General features: G+C 44.6%; 1 protein-coding gene across 1 annotated transcript in view; it reads right to left on the reverse strand.

Moving 5' to 3' along the window:
* PER3 (period circadian regulator 3) overlaps nucleotides 1-18,530 on the reverse strand; it is a 69,125-nt gene extending 50,595 nt beyond the window's left edge. Inside the window, 8 exon segments of the mRNA XM_027565008.1 lie at nucleotides 2,113-2,255; nucleotides 6,758-6,809; nucleotides 13,218-13,328; nucleotides 13,331-13,412; nucleotides 15,867-15,982; nucleotides 17,274-17,417; nucleotides 17,846-18,232; nucleotides 18,490-18,530. Of these exon segments, the coding sequence (XP_027420809.1) occupies nucleotides 2,113-2,255; nucleotides 6,758-6,809; nucleotides 13,218-13,328; nucleotides 13,331-13,412; nucleotides 15,867-15,982; nucleotides 17,274-17,417; nucleotides 17,846-17,957 (760 nt within the window). The 5' untranslated portion in view covers nucleotides 17,958-18,232; nucleotides 18,490-18,530.
* Nucleotides 18,531-20,688: the final 2,158 nt, after the last annotated feature.

The following is a 20,688-nucleotide window of genomic DNA, read 5'->3' on the forward strand; positions in this document are numbered from 1 at the left end:
AGTTTTCATTCCAATCCCAAAGAAAGGCAATGCCAAAGAATGCTCAAACTACCGCACAATTGCACTCATCTCACACGCTAGTAAAGTAATGCTCAAAATTCTCCAAGCCAGCCTTCAGCAATACGTGAACCATGAACTTCCAGATGTTCAAGCTGGTTTTAGGAAAGGCAGAGGAACCGGAGATCAAACTGCCAACATCCATTGGATCGTTAAAAACGCAAGAGTTCCAGAAAAACATTTATTTCTGCTTTCTTGACTATGCCAAAGCTTTTGACTGTGTGGATCACAATAAACTGTGGAAAATCCTGAAAGAGATGGGAAGACCAGACCACCTGACCTGCCTCTTGAGAAACCTGTATGCACGTCAGGAAGCAACAGTTAGAACTGGACATGGAACAATAGACTGGTTCCAAATAGGAAAAGGAGTACGTCAAGGCTATATACTGTCACCCTGCTTATTTAACTTCTATGCAGAGTACATCATTAGAAACCCTGGGCTGGAGGAAGCACAAGCTGGAATCAAGATTTCTGGGAGAAATATCAATAACCTCAGATATGCAGATGACACCACCCTTATGGCAGAAAGTGAAGAAGAACTCAAGAGCCTCTTGATGAAAGTGAAAGAGGAAAGTGAAAAAGTTGGCTTAAAGCTCAACATTCAGAAACTAAGATCATGGCATCCGGTCCCATCACTTCATAGCAAATAGATGGGCAAACAGTGGCTGACTTTATTTTTGGGGGCTCCAAAATCACTGCAGATACTCATTGCAGCCATGAAATTAAAAGATACTTACTCCTTGGAAGGAAAGTTATGACCAACCTAGACAGCATATTAAAAGCAGAGACATTACTTCGTCAACAAAGGTCTGTCTATTCAAGGCTATGGTTTTTCCAATAGTCATGTATGGATGTGAGAGTTGGACTATAAAGAAAGCTGAGCACCGAAGAATTGATGCTTTTGAACTGTGGTGTTGGAGAAGATGCTTGAGAGTCCCTTGGACTGCAAGGAGATCCAACCAGTCCATCCTAAAGGAGATCAGTCCTGGGTGTTCATTGGAAGGACTGATGTTGAAGCTGAGACTCCAATATTTTGGCCACCTGATGCTAAGAGCTGACTCATTGGAAAAGACCTTGATGTTGGGAAAGACTGAAGGCAGGAGGAGAAGGGGACAACAGGATGAGATGGTTGGATGGCATCACTGACTCAATGTATATGAGTTTGGGTAAACTCCGGGAGTTGGTGATGGACAGGGAGGCCTAGCATGCTGCAGTCCATGGGGTCACAAAGAGTCAGAAATGACTGAGCGACTGAACTGAACTGGGAGGTTGCATGTAACTAAGCAAACAAATAGGATGTGAGATTGAGGAGTTAATTCTTAGGTAGATTGACAAGGAGTCTGCCTTTCCCTAGCCCCCAGCACAAGAAAGGAGTCCAGGGCCCTTGAGGAACAGAAAGGGACAAACACTTTTTTCTACACTGCTTTGTCTAAGTCACATAAGATGTTTTTTCAATTCTGAGTTGTTATGACAACAATTTTTAAGACTAACTTTCTTCAAGCCCAGAGCTAATGATTACACAACAAAGCAACTCTTGTCCCTAAGTCCTGTGATTTGTGTGAATTTTTTTGCACAGGATGATAAATTCCAAAAAAGCATGTGTCACGTTACAAGCAGAATCAACTACAATTTCAAAATATAATGAATGGAAGCTGCTTCTATACTGATATGTGAATTTAGCAATGTAGTTACGCCATCAGAAAACAAACTACACTGTTTACTCAGCGGGGCTTTCAAAACACTTAAAAAACCTAAACGCATTCTTGTGATTTCTCTGTGCAACAGTTTCAGTGCTCCTATGTCACACAAGACAGAAGCAAAAGACCACAGGATGGTCATCAGCAGAGAAAGGATAGAAGTCTGTGTCTGTGGCCAAGTCTATGCTTGGACCCAGTGGCCCTGCTGTCCTTGAAGGAGACGCCAGCACCAGAAGTCAAGGCCGGCAGACAGAGATGTCAGGGAGACCGGGCTCAGGGAAGAGGCAGGCTTTCACGGGCTCCTTTCTGATGCACGGACACGTCACACCTGAGCTGAACGCAGATACTCCCGACTTACCTTGGTAACCTGAGTGAACCTTCTCCACCAGCAGGAGACAGCAGGGCTCAGGCTCCGTGAGAGCCGAGCTGCGCATGTGAATCAAGTAGGGGGTGATCCGGAATGGGCAGTAAGGCCGCTGCAGCTCCCCGGCTTCACCTCCACTGAAGAAGCAAAGAGTGGTTAGCGCTGGTCATGAATCGTCCACTTAGTCCAAGGTGAAACAAGGCCAGGGAAAATGTTCAGTAATTTTCAAGGGAGACATGTCCAACTCTCAAATGTCTAATATTTATTTACTTTTTAAAACTTTTTAGTTTGTAGTTGAGGATAGACAGTTTCAGGTGAACAGCAAAGGGACTTGGCCACACATATACACGTAACCATTCTTCCCCAAACTCCTCTCCCATCCAGGCTGCCACATAACACTGAGCAGCGCTCCCTGTTCTATACAGTAGGACTTTCTTGGTTTATCCATTATAAACAGAGCAGTGTTAAACATATTTATTTTTAAAAGAAGGGAAACGTTAATTTAAATGTACCCAAGGGCAATGATACTTGTTTGTTATTCGATGAGTAAGAGGTTTTCTGGAGACCTGGCTCATCACTCTGAGTGTGAACTGGTCACTGATTCCAGCGTGACTGTCCACTCCTGCTGGGAAGAGAGACAGGCAGAGCCGTCCATCTCATTTCATGTGTCTAAACCAAGCATCACGTAACAGGGTCCCTTGGGACCAGTGTCCCCAAGCCAGCCCCCAGGCACCCCCTCCTCCCCTGCCTGGTGCAGGCCTGGCATTCGGCTCAGCATCACCCACAGTGCCTGGTGGGGGCAACAGCACAACCCTCTCCGCCACCCAGCACAGGGGCTCCTGAGGGCGGGGAGGCTCTACAACGACCCCCAGGATGTTCAGCTGGTTTGATTGCCCAGCTACCAGGAAGAGGTTTCCACCTGGTTCTGACCAAACATCCCAGACTGAGGTTCACGCTCTGTTTCTGCCATCACGCCTCTCCTCTCTGACCATCATGAGCCCAGATGCTCAGGTTGGGTATCTGCTCGCCCAGCAGACCCACCCTCTCTCGTGCTCTCTGCTCTCCTCAAACTCCAGCATCTCCTGCCACTTCTCTGTACTCAGTCCTGACCCTGCTTCCTAGGTCACCGCTCAGAAGAGCGCCCCCTGCTGACACTGACCTGCCAGCACCCGTACTTCTGCTGGTGGCTCTCCTCCCACTTCTGTGAGTGCTTTTCTGGGGTCTTCAGGTCTTAGGCTTCTCATCACCACTGATACATCAATGACCTGCGCATCTGTCTCTAGCCCGGCCTTCTCCCCTGAATCCCAGGCTCCTGGATTGACACCTTGCCAGGATCACAGGGCAGAATTCTAGTCAACATTGCACACTCATCCACAACTCACCACGTGTTCCCCCCACTCCAACTCTCCAGGCAGCTGCTCATCCTGCAATTTCCTCCACCCCATACATGGCATCTTGAGCCAAAGACCCCACATCTCCTTAACTACTCTCACACCCCAAACTAACCCATCAGTATACAGTTTCTGTAGCTTCCCCTACAGAAACATCCAGAAGATCCACAGTATCTCCATGTCTACCCGCACTGCCTGGTCTGGGACCCACCACCTCCTGGCTATACCACTCCTGCAAACCCCCTGCTCCAACCCCCACCCAGCACAGCACCTATCACAAGCCTTTCATACCATCAACGATATTTCCTTCTAAGAAATGAAAATGCCCTGTCTCTACCCACTGGACATTCCTGAAGCACTGGTGACCCTGTAGCAGCCACTGCCCAAGGACCTGGATCTGGAGAGCAGCCATCTCTGCTGAGCCTGGGATGACAAGTCTGCCACAAAGGAAGTGTCAAAACCACTGAGGACTCGCTGGGCCAGGAGCTAACTTCGTTAGCCTAGTTAACCAGCAGCTCCTGCCAGCCACAGAGGAACAACAGGAACACCTGGAGGCTTGACAAGTACCTTACTGTTAGGATGAGACTCTGAAATAACAATGAAGGAAAGGATAAAGAGAGCTGAGATTTGGTTCAAAATAACAGGGAGAGGGGCATGAGGAGGTGGAACAGATGACACAGGCCTGGCCATGGTTAAAGTTATTCATGCCAAATGAGCAGTACATGTCAGTTCATTATACTAGTTTTTATATTATTTTGAAAATTCTCGGGAGTTTTAAAAATAATTAAGTGGCTACCCTGAACAAACGTTTCATCCAGGAGTCAGCGTGCCCTATGGTCTCTGCCCCTGCTTCCTTGTCTTCTCCACCCACTCCATCACCATCCTCCCAGGAGCCAGGTGTGCTGTGCCCAGGGCCTCTGTCCTCTCCCGGAATGTCTTCTCTCAAACACGCTGCTTCCTCACCTCCTTCAGGGCTCTGGTCAGTTAGGCCTCTAACTAGAGAAGAGTTCCTTGACCACCATGAATACACTGGCAACCTCTCCACTGCCCGGAACCCCCTTACTCAGCTCACGGTTCTACAAGGAACTTACTACCACTGACACATGTATATTTACACAGCTGTTTACTATTAGCCCCCATCCTATAGAACACAAAGTCCATGAGGGCAGAACTTCATTTTGATCCTAGCACCACAGTGCTCGGCTCAGAAAAAGCACCTGAAAGGCACCTACCTATTTGTTACTAGAGTAACAAACACATACGACGCTTACTATTTGGCAGGCACTGCTCTCAGATCTTCATGAACAACTCACCAGCGTGTGACAAAGGGAACCAGCATGGGCCTCCTCCTCTACACCATTCCAGGTTACCCCACCCCAAACATTCGAATACTATTAGCCCAGGTCCCCCCAAGTCCATGGAGTGTCTGAATGATCTATTACAAGGATTTTTCTTCTCTAAATATCAAGGCTATTTATTAACAGGAACTTCAACACTAATGTTGGTGATCGCAATGTCATTTTAAATGTTTTTTTCTTTTACTATGAAGGGCTCTCCCAGCAGCCCAGTGGTAAAGAATCTGCCTGCCAATGCAGCAGACACGGGTTTGATCCCTGGGAAGGGAAGATCCCCTGCAGGAGGAAATGGCAATCCAACCCAGTATTCTTGCCTGGAAAATCCCACAGACAGAAGAGCTGGCAGGCTACAGTCCATGGGGTGGCAAAAGAGTCGGACACTCCTGAGCGATCAAACAACAACAAACATTAACATGTCATAGTAAACTTAAAGGAGAAAAAAAATCACTAATAAATTCTACCAGAAATCAATTACAATTAAACTTTTGATCTCTTTTTTTCTAGTTCTCTGTCTCTGGACCTTTCAGTGAAAGTTGCTCAGTTGTGTCTTAATTCTTTGAGACCCCACGGACTATACAGTCCATGGAATTCTCCAGGCCAGAATCCTGGAGTGGGGTAGCTGTTCCCTTCTCCAAGAGATCTTCCCAACCCAGGGATCGAACCCAGGTCTCCCGCATTGCAGGTGGATTCTTTACCAGCTGAGCCACTAAGGAAGTCTTTAAGTCTTCTCATAAATATACCTATCTTGCTTTAAGGTTGCTCAAAGTTGCAAAAATTAATTTTAAATGTGACTGAAAAACAAAAACCAAACAAAATCAAAAAGGCCCCAAGACAACAGTGGGCTTCAGATCCGAGTGATCTTTCCGGTCTTTTCTCCTATTGCATTCCTATCTACTTTTCTCACGGGTACATGTATCTTCTCAGTCAAAATATAAGAACTCCTTGTAGCAAGAACCAGGTCTTGTCTTTTGTATCCATGGAAGACCTAGCTGAATACAGAAAAATCAAAATAAGTGCTAAATAAAATCAGAGGGGTAAACTTGGAATTTGGGATTAACAGATACAGACGACTAAATATAAAACAGATAAAATAACAAAGACCTCCTACACAGCACAAGGAACTATATTCAATTATCACATAATAACCAGTAATGAAAAAGAATCTGGAAAAGAATATATATGTGAATAGTGGTGCTAGTGGTAAAGAAACCACCTGCTAAGGCAGGAGACACAGGAGATGGGGGTTGGATCCTTGGGTGGGGAAGATCCCGGGAGGAAGGCATGGCAACCCACTCCAGTATTCTTGCCTGGAGAACCCCACTGACAGAGGAGCCTGGCGGGCTACAGTTAGGGTCGCAGAAAGCCAAGCACGACTGGAGCAACTTAGCACTAGCATGCACACGTGAACGATGGCACTAGTGGTAAAGAACTCACCTGCCAAGGCAGATCTAAGAGACTTGGGTTTGGTCCCTGGGTCAGGAAGATCCCCTAGAGGAGGGCATGGCAACCCACTCCGTTATCCTTGCCTGGAGAATCCCATGGATGGAGGAGCCTGAAGGGCTACAGTCCACAGGGCTGCAAAGAGTCTGACACAACTGAGGTGACTTAGTATGCGCATATATAACTGAATCACTTTGCTGCACACCTGAAACACTAAATCAGCTACTGTTTTTTCATGTGCGTGCGCATGTCTTTGTGACGCCATGGACTGTATGTAGCCCACCAGGCTCCCCTGTCCATGAGATTCTCCAGGCAAGGATACTGGAGTGGGTTGCCATTTCCTACTCCAGGGGATCTTCCCAACCCAGGGATAAGCCATACATCAAGAAAAAAATTAAAATATAATCAGAGCCTAACCAACTGCTCCTGGCCTCAGGGAGCCCCCATACTCACCCTATCCTGCAGAAGAAGGACTTCACCAGTGCCAGTTCATACTGTGAGGCCACTAGAAACAAAGACACCCGTCAGTGTCCTGCCCTGGGTGGCTCCCCTCAAACCATCACTAACCAAACAGGACACTCTTTTAAGAGACAGAGCTACTCTTAAGATAGGACTCCTCTCCCCTTTACCAAGATCTCATCCCATCCAGGATTTACCCAGGGCTTTCCTGCTGATCAGCAGCCCTCAGGAGAGGCCCTGAGAGCCACTGATGATGGCCTTTCCCTGTCATCTCCTGCAGTTCTGTCTGTGTTTCTACACCTGCCTGCACTCACTGCTTTAAACGCCAACATAGTCATCCTGTGACACAAGTATTTTGCTGGTGATATTCCACGCCCTGGTAATAGTTTGGACATGTCTCAAAAACTTGGAATTTAGACTACATAGAGCTTTTGGGTGTAGGATATATAATACATTTTTTTCATTGTGTTTTCTTTCCTTGGATAAATTTCCCAGAGCTGTGTACCTAAGCGATATGATCATTTCATGACTCTCATAATATGTTGGCAAACTAAGTTCCAGAAAGTGGTACCAATTCAGTGTCATTAACAACATTTTCTCGGGATTTCCCTGGTGATCCAGGGGTTGAGAATCTGGCTTCCAATGCAGGGGAGTTGGGTTTGATCCCTGGTCAGGGAAATAAGATTCCATTCACTGCAAATAGATTCACTGCTCTAGAGCCTGTGCTCTGGACTAGAGAGCCTTCAAGCCACAATGAGGACCCAGCACAATGGAAAGACAGAAATAAATTTTTCCCCTCACAACTCTCATGCCAAAGGTTCTGCTTCAGTTTTACAAACTTTTGCATTTGTTTTACTGATTTATAAGGGGGTAATTCAGAAACTTTTAAATTTGCCCACCTTAGGACACAGTAGGAAACTGAGTCTATTCTCAGGTATTGCTGATTACTTTTGTCTGGTGAGTCTCCCTAATTACATATCTTGAACGTTTGTTCACTAGAGTGAACAGTCCCCAGTTATAGAAACCAAGAAAATATTTTTTTAAAATACACTGAAGGAGAATTTACAATGAGAATTCTAAAGACCCAAAATACCAAATATAGTCCAGGCGTTCATATCCCTGAGGAAAGGATCATTAGCAAGAGTCAGAAACTGGGCTTCTGAATAATCAAGAAAAGTGTTTATGACTTTTTAAAAACCTCCAGTTTAAAAGTAAATGGACTGATGACCAAACTACCATAATTCCTGAAACTGTAAGAGCTGCAGTCCCAGAATCCTGAAACCAGAAGTTCTTACAGAATATCCATGAGAAATAAATGAAAGAACTTGACAAAGTGAGCTGCCCAGATGGCTCGGAGGTAAAGAATCTGCCTGTGATGCAGGAGACACAAAAGACTCGGATTTGATCCCTGGGTTGGAAAGATCCCCTGGAGAAGGGAATGGCTACCCACTCCAGTATTCCGGCCTGGAGAATTCCATTAACAGAGGAACCTGGCAGGCAACAGTTAAAAGAGTCGCAGAGTCGGACACAACTGAACACAGTGAGAAAAAGAAGTGAAAAAATAAGGTAAAGAAATTCATTTCTCTAAGATGTCCTGTTGTCTCAACATAAAAACTGTTTCACTCAAGGCTCAAATAAATCATGGAGGAATTAAGGCAAGAGAAGGATGTTTCAAAAACATCCTTAGTTTCCTGATCTGACTTTCAGATCAGATTGGGGTAGCCAGGGTCAGACGGGAGCCGTGCCGTGGGGCCACTTTCAAGTGCTTAGCTTTGTCTGGGGCGAGGTTTCCCGCTTTAAGGTGCAGTCCCAGCGGCCAAGCTGTCAAAGGGGCTCTGGATTCACGTTGCCAAGGTGAAGGCCAGCTCCATACTGACAGGCAGTGTGACGATGGCACCTCTGTGACTGTGGCAGCTCAGAAATGGCTCGGCTCTTGACTGTGGGGGACCTAATTGCCACCCAAATTCCCAGGCCATGCACTGAGGGGCTCTGAGATAGGACTACTCCATCCAGATGCCAGGATCCTCTAGCCTGTGGAGCTTGGACCCCCTTTAGGTGCCTGGCCCAGCTGCTCTCTAAGCTGCACTGCAGCCCAAGCTCCTGCCCCCAGCCCTCCTCTGGCCTTGCTCCTTCCGGCCAGGCCCGTGATGCGGGTTGAGGGCTCCTCTCAACCCCTGTTCCATAACCATAACTGCCCTGCTTCTAAGCAGACACAAATCAACATAGTTACTGTCTTGGTCCACTGGAGAAGTCTTTGTGAAGGTTAACTGGGTTACTCCAGTAAAGCATCAAGAAGGGATCCTGACAACCAGTAACCACTCAATAGATGACAGCAGTAAAGATAAGCCTTTATGCTGTGGATGCTCCAAACATCCCCAGGGCTTCACTTACCCACTGACTGCTAGGTCCTCTTGGCAACCCTGCATTAACAGGCACGTCAGAAACTAAGATTCTCATTTTACGATGAGAAGCCAGGTGGCCTCCAAGGTTCACGTGTTCGGTTGCTAGGTCATGTCTCTTTGCGACCCCATGAACTGCAGCATGCCAGGCTTCCCTGTCCTTCACCATCTCCCAGAGCCTGCTCAAATTCATGTCCATTGAGTCGGTGATGCCATCCAACCATCTCGTCCTCTGTCACCCCCTTCTCCTTCTGCCTTCAATCTTTCCCAAGATCAGGGTCTTTTCCAATGAGTCGGCTCTTCACATCAGGTGGCCAAAGTATTGGAGCTTCAGCTTCAGCATCAGTCCTTCCAGTGAATATTCAGGACTGATTTCCTATAGGGTTGACTGGTTTGATTTCCTTGTAGCCCAGAGAACTTTCAAAGAGTCCAAGGTTCATGAACGGACGTAATTCAATTTGAAACTCAGACCTTCAGATTCCAAGGTTAAAATTCCTTGCACATAAAAAATACTGCAACTCTACTGTAAGGTAAACTCACCTGCACTATTTATGCATCAGGCATGTGAATTCAGCTGCATTCCCAGGAGTCCTCAAACACAGAACGTCAGCCTATGGGATCTCAAACAGTAGACAGGTGCCCACAGTCACTTCCACACCTGGGCGAGAGTGTGCAAGTTCTTGTTGCTGAAGCTGTATTCTAAAGAAAGAGTGGTCAGCTCCTTCTCAGAGGTCTGTATGACAAACCTAAGTGGAAACGTGCTCTAACACTGGGCCAGACCTGACAACCACTGAGTTTATACAGCTTCCTATGTCCTCTTAATGTTCTCTGAATTCAAAGGAAAGGACAGAAGGAGGTAACACGTGCATAAGCCAGGAGCAGTGTGGGGGCTAAAAAATGGCTCTTAGGGAGAGTCTGGATCCTTGGGGTTCCTAAGGCAAAAGCACAGTGTCAGGAGTGAACGAGATGGACACCATCTTTATGGAGCAAGTTAATGTTTAGGGTCTGAAAGACAACAATTTCAGAGACTAGTATGTTTTCACAAGTAGGGAAAATATTAAATAATTAGCAAAGATAAGAAGGTGAAAAAATCAGACAGAGACAGTAGGGCGATACTGAAAGGTAAATGAGAAAAGAGCTGGTGAACAGTCCCACGTGTGGGTTCTGCTCACAGTTGTACCTCAGCACCTAGAACAGCTCTCAGCCCACAGAGACAGCTGCATAAATGTCCCTGGGATGAATACATGACAAACAAAAGCAGAAAAACAAATATGGACAGCTAAAGTTTGATAACACATATTTAGGAAAGAGGAAGAAAAATGAAATCAGTGTTTCTGAATGATGGGAATAGGAAAGAAGGAAAGCTATGACAAATCCAGAGAGCATATTAAAAAGCAGAGGCATTACTTTGCCCACAAACTGTCTATATATTCAAAGCTATGGTTTTTCCAGTAGTCATGTATGGATGTGACAGTTGGACCATAAAGAAGCTGAGTGCTAAAGAACTGATGAGTTTGAATTGTGGTGCTGGAGAAGACTCTTAAGAGTCCCTTAGACTGCAAGGAGATCAAACCCCCTTAGACTGCAAGGAGATCAAACCAGTCAATCCTAAAGGAAATCAACCCTGAACAGTCACTGGAAGGACTGATGCTGAAGCTCCAATACTTTGGGCACCTGATGTGAAGAGCTGACTCATTGGAAAAGATCCTGATGCTGGAAAAGATTGAAGGCAGGAGGAGAAGGGGACTACAGAGGATGACATGGTTGGATGGCATCACCAACTCAATGGACATTAGTTTGAGCAAACTCCGGGAGATGGTGAAGGACAGGGAAGCCTGGCATGCTGCAGTCCGTGTAGTAACAAAGAGTAGGACATGACTGAGCGACTGAACAACAACAAAACAGGAGAGAAGGGCTGGAAAAAAAGCAGGGGTGACAGGTGTCTTTTCCAAAGCTTCTACAAAACGTGTACAGAGGACAGAGAGGGTCTGTGGTTAAAAAAAAAAAAAGCTTGTAAAACTGATCTTCACTGGGCTGGGCAGTGGACTGAAAACCAGAAAAAAGTACAGAAATCTGGATCTGCAGGATGAAGTTCTGGGGATCCACTTCACAACAGTGTGAATGGACTTCATGTTGCTGAACCATACACTCAAAAACAGCTGTTGTTCAGTTGTTTAGTCATGTCTGACTCTGCAATTCCATGGACTGCAGCATGCCAGGCTTCCCTGTCCTTTACCATCTCCTGGAGTTTGTTCAAACTCATGTCCATAAAGTCAGTGATGCCATCCAACCATCTTATCCTCTGCCACCCACTTCTCCTCCTGACTTCAATCTTTCCCAGCATCAGGGTCTTTCCTAATGAGTCAGCTCTTACAATGGTAAATTTTGTGAATGTGTTTTTTTTACCATAATAAAATAATCAAAATGAGAGAAAAGGGTTTGGGATCAAAAAGAAAGTTGATCTATACGAAAATCTTTAAAAGATGTCTCATGAAAAGTATGAAATAAGATATAAAGGGTAACTTGAGAAAGGATTTTTGTCAGTTCCAGAAAAAACATCTACTTCTGCTTTATTGACTATGCCAAAACCTTTGACTGTGTGGATCACAAAAAACTGTGGAAAATTCTTTAAGAGATGGAAATTCCAGACCACCTTACCTGCCTCTTGAGAGTCCCTTGCACTGCAAGGAGATCAAACCAGTCAATTCTAAAGGAAATCAGTCCTGAATATTCTTTGGAAGGACTGACGCTGAAGCTGAAACTCCAATACTTTGACAACCTAATGCAAAGAACTGACTCATTGGAAAAGACCCTGATGCTGGGAAAGACTGAGGGCAGGAGGAGAAGGAGAGAACACAGGATGAGACGGTTGGATAGCATCACCGACTTGATGGACATAAGCTGGAACAAGCTCTGGGAACTGGTGATGGACAGGGAAGCCTGGTGTGCTGCAGTCCATGGGGTCACAGAGAGCGACTGAACTGAACTTACCTCCCTCCTGAGAAATCTGTATGCAGATCAAGAAGCAACAGTTAGAACCGGATGTATATTGTCACCCTGTTTATTTAAGTTATATGCAGAATACATCATGCAAAGTGCTGGGCTGGATGAAGCACAAGCTGGAATCAAGACTGCCAGGAGAAGTGTCTATAATCTCAGATATGCAGATGACACCACCGTATGGCAGAAAGCGAAGAGGAACTGAAGAGCCTCTTGATGAAAGTGAAAGAGGACAGTGAAAAAGTTGGCTTAAAACTCAACATTCGAAAACTAATGTGAAGCTAAAGCCCTAATACTTTGGGCACCTGATGTGAAGAACTGACTCACTGGAAAAGACCCTGATACTGGGAAAGACTGAAGGCAGGAGGAGAAGGGGACGACAGAGGATGAGATGGTTGGATGGCATCACCGACTTGATGAACATAAGTGAGCAAGCTTTGGGAGACAGTGAAGGACAGGGAAGTCTGGCGTACTGCAGTCCATGGGGTCATAGAGAATCAGACATGACTGAGTGATTGAACTAACTGAGAAAGGATCAACAAATGCACGGAAGATGACATGAGATAGAAGATGGCAAAGAAAATTTCGAGTAGGAATCCACCCCCCATCCCCCAGTTCAGGCAAAGCAGCATTTCCAAAGGAAAACAAAACTTTTAAGGAGAAGAAAAACTGGAAGGGGATCTAACTTTGAGACGCTTATCTCTAGAGAGAGAGAATGAAGTCAGTGTAAGAGGAAAAACATTGAATTGTATTCACGTGAAGGAAACAGAGCCTTTGTAGCAATTAACCTGCTATATAGCATGCTGTAATCAAACCGTATTTATAGCATATAATCTGTGAAATTAAGTTGACTAAATGAAAGCAAATTTATTGGACCTTTATGTCATTAGAAGCATTTAAAATGTGATTTTCATCACACTTTGGCTTTTAAAAATAAATAAGAAAAACCATATAATTTGCATTGCTGAATAATGCATTCACTTGTGTACTATTTCTGGTAGAATGAAAGTGAGCTTAACCAGGTGAGATAAACATCTGAATATTGGTCCCATTACCTCTTTGTGTCCAGTTGTTCCAGAATGGAAGCTGAGCATGGGCAGTGTGCGTGTAGAACACCCTCATGTCTTGGGGGGCAAGCAGTTCAACAAAATGACAAGACTCCAATTCTTACAATTCAGGATCGAAGGAGCCTGTTCAGAAACATGCACTAACCTTCCAGAGAGAAATGAAAACACTGCCACAAAGGTATCCTATGAAAAACATTCAAAATAAATGCATGGTGTTGAGATATGACTAGCAACATTTCCTGAATAAATTTCATCTAGATATCTACTATGATCAATAACTTGAAATGTACACACACATACATCTGGCAAAGGTAACAAAACTCTCCAACATACTTCTTAGTTATCACCATAAAACCTGCATTTTTCCTTCTGAAGTAAGTTCTGCCAAATGATACACCAGCTCATTCTATACCTATTAAACAGTGAATCCCTGGTGGCTCAGACAGTAAAGAGTCTGCTTGCAATGCAGGAGACCTGGGTTCAATCCTTGGGTCAGGAAGATCCCTTGGAAAAGGGAGTGGAAACCCACTCCAGTATTCTTGCTTGGAGAATTTCATGGAGAATTCCTGGCGGGCTACAGCCCATGGGGTCAGAAAGAGCTGGACACGACTGAGAGTGACTAACAGTTTCACTTTCACACTATATTCTGTGTTCACTCGATTCCTTCCTCTTCGAAAACTGTGCTGTATCCCTAACAGGACGGTCTTCCCTTCGCCTGTGCATATCTAGGCTTCAAGATCAAGCTCTAGATTTTCTTGCTCCAAGATGCTGTCTTTCACATACCTCATAACAATCGTTCCTCTAATTCGTTTCATTAGACATAAACATAATCTACTTATAATCAGCCATGGTTTGTATTGCCTAGCACTGGCATATGTTTTCCTCTCTAGTGTTAATCTGAAGATCTTAAAAGGAAAACGTTTTTCTAAAGCTCTTTTTTTTTTAAATCTCCATAGCACTTACTACAATACTATAAACACACTAGTTATTAATAGTGAGAGAGTCATTTCCTAGGCAGGTTGATAGGAAATCTAGGGGTCCCCAAGGAGAGAGGGGTCTGGAATTCTCAAGGAGGAAGAAAGGACAAACTTTTTTTCTTTCTCCACATTCCTTAGGATTATATAACAATAATGTATCCTGTCTGAGGACAGTCTCTGGATTAAGGACAGTCTTTGGATTAAACCTTCTGGCTAATTCTGTTATCTTAAAATGTAAATTATGGGAGTAGGTCTGATGAGGTCTTTACAACCTCCAGACATTCTTTGGATTCATTAGAGAGTATATAACTTCATTGTCAACACTAGCAAGCGGGTACTCTTTCTACCCCCTTCTGATGCCTATGTCAGAAGCTTTCTCTATCTCCTTTATACTTTAATAAAACTTTATTACACAAAAGCTCTGAGCGATCAAGTCTCGTCTCTGGCCCCGGATTGAATTCTTCTCCTCCGGGGGCCAAGAATCCCGATGTATTTGCGTGATTCAACAACAACCTTTCAATAGTAAAACAAGCACGTAACATTAGGGATATCTCGTGCTCCAATATTATAAAATCTTCAAGTTACAATTATGCTGTTCAGTTCAGTCGCTCAGTCGTGTCCGACTCTTTGCAACCCCATGGACTGCAGCAGGCCAGGCCTCCCTGTCCATCACCAACTCCTGGAGCTTGTTCAAACTCTTGTTCCATCTACTCGGTGATACCATCCAACCATCTCATCCTCTGTTGTCCCCTTTTCCTCCTGCCCTCAATCCTTCTCAGAATCAGGGTCTTTTCCAATGAGTTGGTTCTTCACATCAGGTGGCCAAAGTATTGGAGCTTTAGCATCGGTCCTTCCAGTGAATATTCAGGACTGATTATGTTGAGGTCTACATAAAAATTGGGCTTCCCAGATGGTGCCAGTGGTAAAGAACCTGACGGCCAATGCAGGAGACATAAGAGATGCAGGTTCAGGACCTGCATCAGGAAGATTCCCTGGAGGAAGGCATGGCAATCCACTCCAGTATTCTTGACTAGAGATCCCCATGGATAGAGGAGCCTGGTGGGCTACAGTCCACGGGGTCACAAAGAGTTGGACATGACTGAAGTGACTTAGCATGCATGCACTATACATAAATTAAGTAATCTCCATCATGTCAGCAAAACATGAACCTCAATTATTCTGTCCACATGAAGAAAAGATAAATACTAAATAACTTTCAAAATTTTACAAAAGATGACATCATCTCAACTCACCTGCTCTATAAAATCCAGTTGTTACAACCTGGGTAGTAGGTACTGGAACTAAGAATGATATAAATAGAAATCAACATTTGGAGATTAGAATACGATGCAGGAAATTACTCTGTAGTGTTGCTTTTTTCTTTTTCTTAATTTGGGAGGACTCAGGGATGCTAGGAGAGAGAGGCACCCCAGAACCGAAGCAAAGCCGACTAACACTCATGTGCTGCTTCCTGTTTTCAGATGTTTTCTTTGTCAAGGGCAGGAGAAACTCAAGATGCCTCATTAGCAGTTTTCTCCAGTTGTTTACCTCAAACTGTGGTTACTGAAATGTTCAGTTGTCACTTTTAAGAATCTACATCAAGATAAGGTCCCTAGGAAAAACCACCCTGGCTAATATGGCAAAATTTGTGAATTCTTACTGTGTTTTTCCAAGTGTGCTCTGAAGCAATAGTGGCCAGCTCCTCCAGACTGCACAAGGTCACATCAGCTTGAGGTGCTCTGTTCTGTCTGAGAATCTGGAAAGACTCACTGTTTGCTAAGAAACACAGGAAAATAGGTAGTCTGTTTCACAACAATATCTTTAGGAAGTCATTTTCATCACGATTACAGTTGGCTAATTTTTTTAGGATAAGGGCACCTCGGAATATTTTCCTTGAAAGATCAGTTTTTTCTTTCACGTAAAACACTGACAGCCGTATAAACTTAAGATTTTGAATTTATGAATTTGGCATGTTCTGGTTCATAGGGAACAAGATAAATTTAAAGTACCAAAACAAGGTACCGAAACCAAAAATTCTCAATATACACAGAGGGGATTTGTATGGCAGAAACATCACTTCAGTATTCAGGAATTATATATCATCTATGAAGCCACACGGAGAAGGCGATGGCACCCCACTCCAGGACTCTTGCCTGGAAAATCCCATGGACGGAGGAGCCTGGTGGGCTGCAGTCCGTGGGGTCGCTAAGAGTCGGACATGACTGAGCGACTTCACTTTCCCTTTTCACTTTCATGCACTGGAGAAGGAAATGGCAACCCACTTCAGTGTTCTTGCCTGGAGAATCCCACCGACGGGGGAGCCTGGTGGGCTGCCGTCTATGAGGTCGCACAGAGTCGGACACGACTGAAGTGACTTAGCAGCAGCAGCAGCAGCAGCATGAAGCCACAGAGGTTTGTGCTACAGAATGTGCATTTTTAAAATCTCTTGGGAAGAAAGTTGTCAAAAGAAAAGTGTTTATAACCATTCCATTTTAATTTGGTAAATTCCTGACATGACATGACTGCATTTTAAAAGTCCAACTATTTTCCCCCCAATAATCATAGAAGACAATATTCCTTTAAAAAGTCAATCTCCAAAATGTGGTTATGCCAAACTCTTACTCTCCCAAAATAAAGCTGCAAAATACTGCAACAAAAATACTAAACTATTACACAAATAGGGCTTCCTGAATGGCTCTGTGGTAAAGAATCCACCTGCCAAGCAGGAGATGCAGATTCGATGCCTGGGTTGGGAAGATCCCCTGGAGATGGGCATGGCAACCCAATCCAGTATTCTTGCCTGGAGAATCCCATGGACAGAGGCGCCTGGCAGAGGCAGTAGGGGTTGCAAAGAGTCAGACACGACTGAAGTGCATGCACACAGTGCTAATCTGAAAAACTAAGATGCCAATGGCCTCAGTGTAGATTTACTCATCTCACATAGAACAGCATAAAACACTCAAAACATTTCTGTGCCTAAAACCAAGCAGACAAGGCTTCTGGCCTGGGTGCCATCTATGAGCAGTGATGTTTGTGCAAGACTGTATTTTCTGGGCAGCCCGTTTACCTTGTACCCTGTGTACACAGAGAAGGGCATAGTTAAGGGCATCCAGTGTGCTTGGTTTACTATGTCTTTCCGATGGGAAGTATTTTTTCATTTCTTGGACAACCGTTCGAAGTTCTTCAGAAACTCTTTCAATCTTGCTGTTCACTGTAAGATCAAAAAAAAAAAAAATTCTAAATTCACATTTTGGATTACAATAGGTCAGTTTTCATTGAACAGCGTATTTCGGGCCATGCCTGCTTTCTGAGCACTTAACATGAATCAGCTCATTCAGTTCACAGATTTATTATCCCCTTTTTACATGTGGGGAATCACAGGTCAAGAAATTGGTAAACATCAAACCTTTTCTACTGTTTGATTCCCACTTCAGCCTAGAGTCAGCAATTCCCTAAGCACTTTTTATCTACTTAATATAGTTAATTTCCTTTAGTGTCTCCAGGGTATTTCATTCCAAGCTGCTGGAGACTCCCGGTAAACTTTTTCCTAGGCTTACAAACAAAATGCAAAAAGATGGAAGCCCGTCTTTCCCTTCTACTGCCCCAGCAAATAACAACAAACTCATCAGATCATTTCACCTGTTGCTGGTCTGCACCAATTTGCTCCGCAGCTCGCATTTCTGGCTCCATAGCTCAGCAGCATCATTCCCGGGGGCCTCAGGACCACTGGCCTGTGGTCCTTCAAGTTCATGACGCTGATTCCCCCTGGGGTTCTCAGATTTACCACTGGACCTTTCTACATCTTCACAGGGATCCATCTTTCGCCCAGCAGCCCTCAGTCAGTCGCCTGCTCTTTGCTACTTAGCAATCGGCGACCGAACCGTATTTCTCATTGTGGTCCATGCCATCGCCTTAGAAATGTCAGTCATCATTAGCGGGCAATTACGGACCCTGCTCCTCCGGGGGCACTTTTCTCCCCAGTATTTCCCTGCAATTTTGGATGTCTCCGCTCACCGGAAATCCACCCTGGAGGGGGAGGGTGGAAATAAAAGTGACAAGTGTCAAGAGAAACACAATTCGATTCCGGAAGCTCGGCTGTAGCTCCTAGGGTGGGCAGCCCTGGGGGAGACCCCGGCCCCGACAGCCTCAATAATCGCCGCGCACCCAGGAACAGGACCGAGCAAGGAGCCACTTGAAGCATAAAATTCCCACAGCGCAGGACACGCTTGAGGCGACCGCGGCCGGCGGGCTCCGAGCCCACCCGGCCCCAGCCTAGCACTCACCCGCCGCCGCCGGCGATGCTCAGCCCAGCGGACCCGACAAGGTGCATAATACCTCCTCATAGGCACATTTGAAAGAGTCAAGAATTCTCATATTTAGAAATACTATCTTGTCTATTGTTCTGTGCATCATTATGCTGTTTTCTTTTAATCTTTATGTTATCTTCAAAAGGAGTTCTTACAAAATGTACTGTGTATTTAACACAGAATAAAGGAAAACAAGAATTAATGAAATTTAACTTTAAAAACAAAAAGAAAGACCAAAAATCTGGGATTCAGAGGGCTAAAGCGCATAGCAGTTTTATATCTGCTGAATGACGTGTACTAAGAATCTGAGAATGTTAAAAGTTAATACACAACTTAAGAATTTTGGGTGATGTTTTTCTCTTTTTAATATCTCCTCACATTAACACTGTAAAGACAAGTTTTCTTGATTTGTTTTGTTAATTCTGTGAATGGTCCTTTGGGTCAATATAAATCATATTCTGTTTTTTAGGCTCTGGTTGTATGCAAAAAAATATATCCTGTGTTATGAGGGAGCTCTACAGGAAATAAGCCAATTAAGAGCTGAGTCAAACAATATAAGATTCATCACCAATGAAGCTTCAAAGTGATCTTAAATAGATACTACTTCCAAATCATTAACAGCTACTGTCTTTAACAAAGGCAACTCTCTCCGACTCCAAAATTACAAGAAACACTAAGAAGCTCCCAATTATCTAGTTTATGTGAACAGAATTTGAAAATCCAATTAAACCCCAAGGTTGAGACGCCTATAAACAGATTTTTAGTTTCAGTCTGCTCTAGCCCTCAAGTAGATCATCTCCTTCCAATAACCTTCCCAATTTCCAGCATGTACTCTGATAAATTTAACCTTGAAACAGTGACAAGTAACCTCTCAGCATACTACAGCATGTTTCAACAACTACTGGTCTGCCAATTTAACATGGACGAGTTAAGCCACTGTGCGTGATACGGAGGCCGCTTGTAGTTCTAGAAAGTGAGAAGTGAAATGCTGCCTAGATAAAGAGAACTGGAATTTGATCCCTGGGCAGGAAGATCCCTCTTGGGGTGGAAGGAACCGGACTCCGACTCCAGTCTTGCTTGCGGCAGAATCCCATGAACAGAGGAGCCTGGGGGCTACAAAGTCCAAAAGTAGTCGCCAGGAGGTACAGTACGACTTACTGAGCACCCAACTAACAATTTTTCGACTTTTCACTGTTTGTTGTTTTCTAAGAAATTGGTCAGCACCTGTGAAGAGTCGAATATGTGATGAAGGAAGTCGATGGGTCCTGATACTTCACAGTCTTTCTGACCTTATGACTTAGTTTAGCCTGTATACCGGGCAGGCTCCTCCCCTCCCATGGGATTCTCCAGCAGAGGATAGTACTGCGATGTGGGTGCATTTCCTTGCTCCATTTAAGACCTCTACCGTTTGATCAAACAACATTCAATGCTTTTAATGTATTCTTAAATCACGTGTGAGCATACTAATATTATAAAGTGATGCTCCGTGCAATCACTTGTTTCGTTGATAGGTACGATTTGTTGGCTGTCCCACAAACTTCAGTCTTCTATATTCAAATTCAATAGAGCGCATCTGGGAAAATTACTTGCCTGAACAGCAGACTAGACAAGGAACTGACGATGCCGGGACCAACTTTTTATGCGACAAGAAAGCTATATCCAGGTGAGCCTATGCTTCGCATGACTTACATTTCAAAGAATATTGCTCACATTTTGTTTCTGAAACTCTCAAAAATGTGGCGCCACGTGGGAACTGCTCCACACTTCCCCGCTCCTCCAAATGTTCCATTGCACATGAGCCTGAGTGTCATCCAGAGGTGTCTGGGGCTGCTGGTCAAGTGTAAGTTTGAGTGAAAATAGGACGTCCCGACTTTGTGCAATGAGAACTGGGATATTCCCGGTGGGGACCCTTCCTACAAAAAACTGAACTGCCACATTTAATCACCAATTACATCACTTCAAAGGATTTTACATGAGAGGATTCCCTGCTGGTCTAGCCATGAGGACTCCGAGCTTTCACTGCCAGGGGCTCAGGTTCAATCCCTGGTCAAGGAACCTAAGGATTCCTCGGTGGGCTCAGGTAGGTGGTAAAGAATCTGTCTGCAATGTAACGAGATGCAGGAGATTCAGGTTTGATCCCTGGGTTGGGAAGATCCCCTGGAGGAGAGCATGGCA

Source organism: Bos indicus x Bos taurus, chromosome 16 (genome assembly GCF_003369695.1).
Source record: "Bos indicus x Bos taurus breed Angus x Brahman F1 hybrid chromosome 16, Bos_hybrid_MaternalHap_v2.0, whole genome shotgun sequence".
Lineage (NCBI taxonomy): Eukaryota > Metazoa > Chordata > Mammalia > Artiodactyla > Bovidae > Bos > Bos indicus x Bos taurus.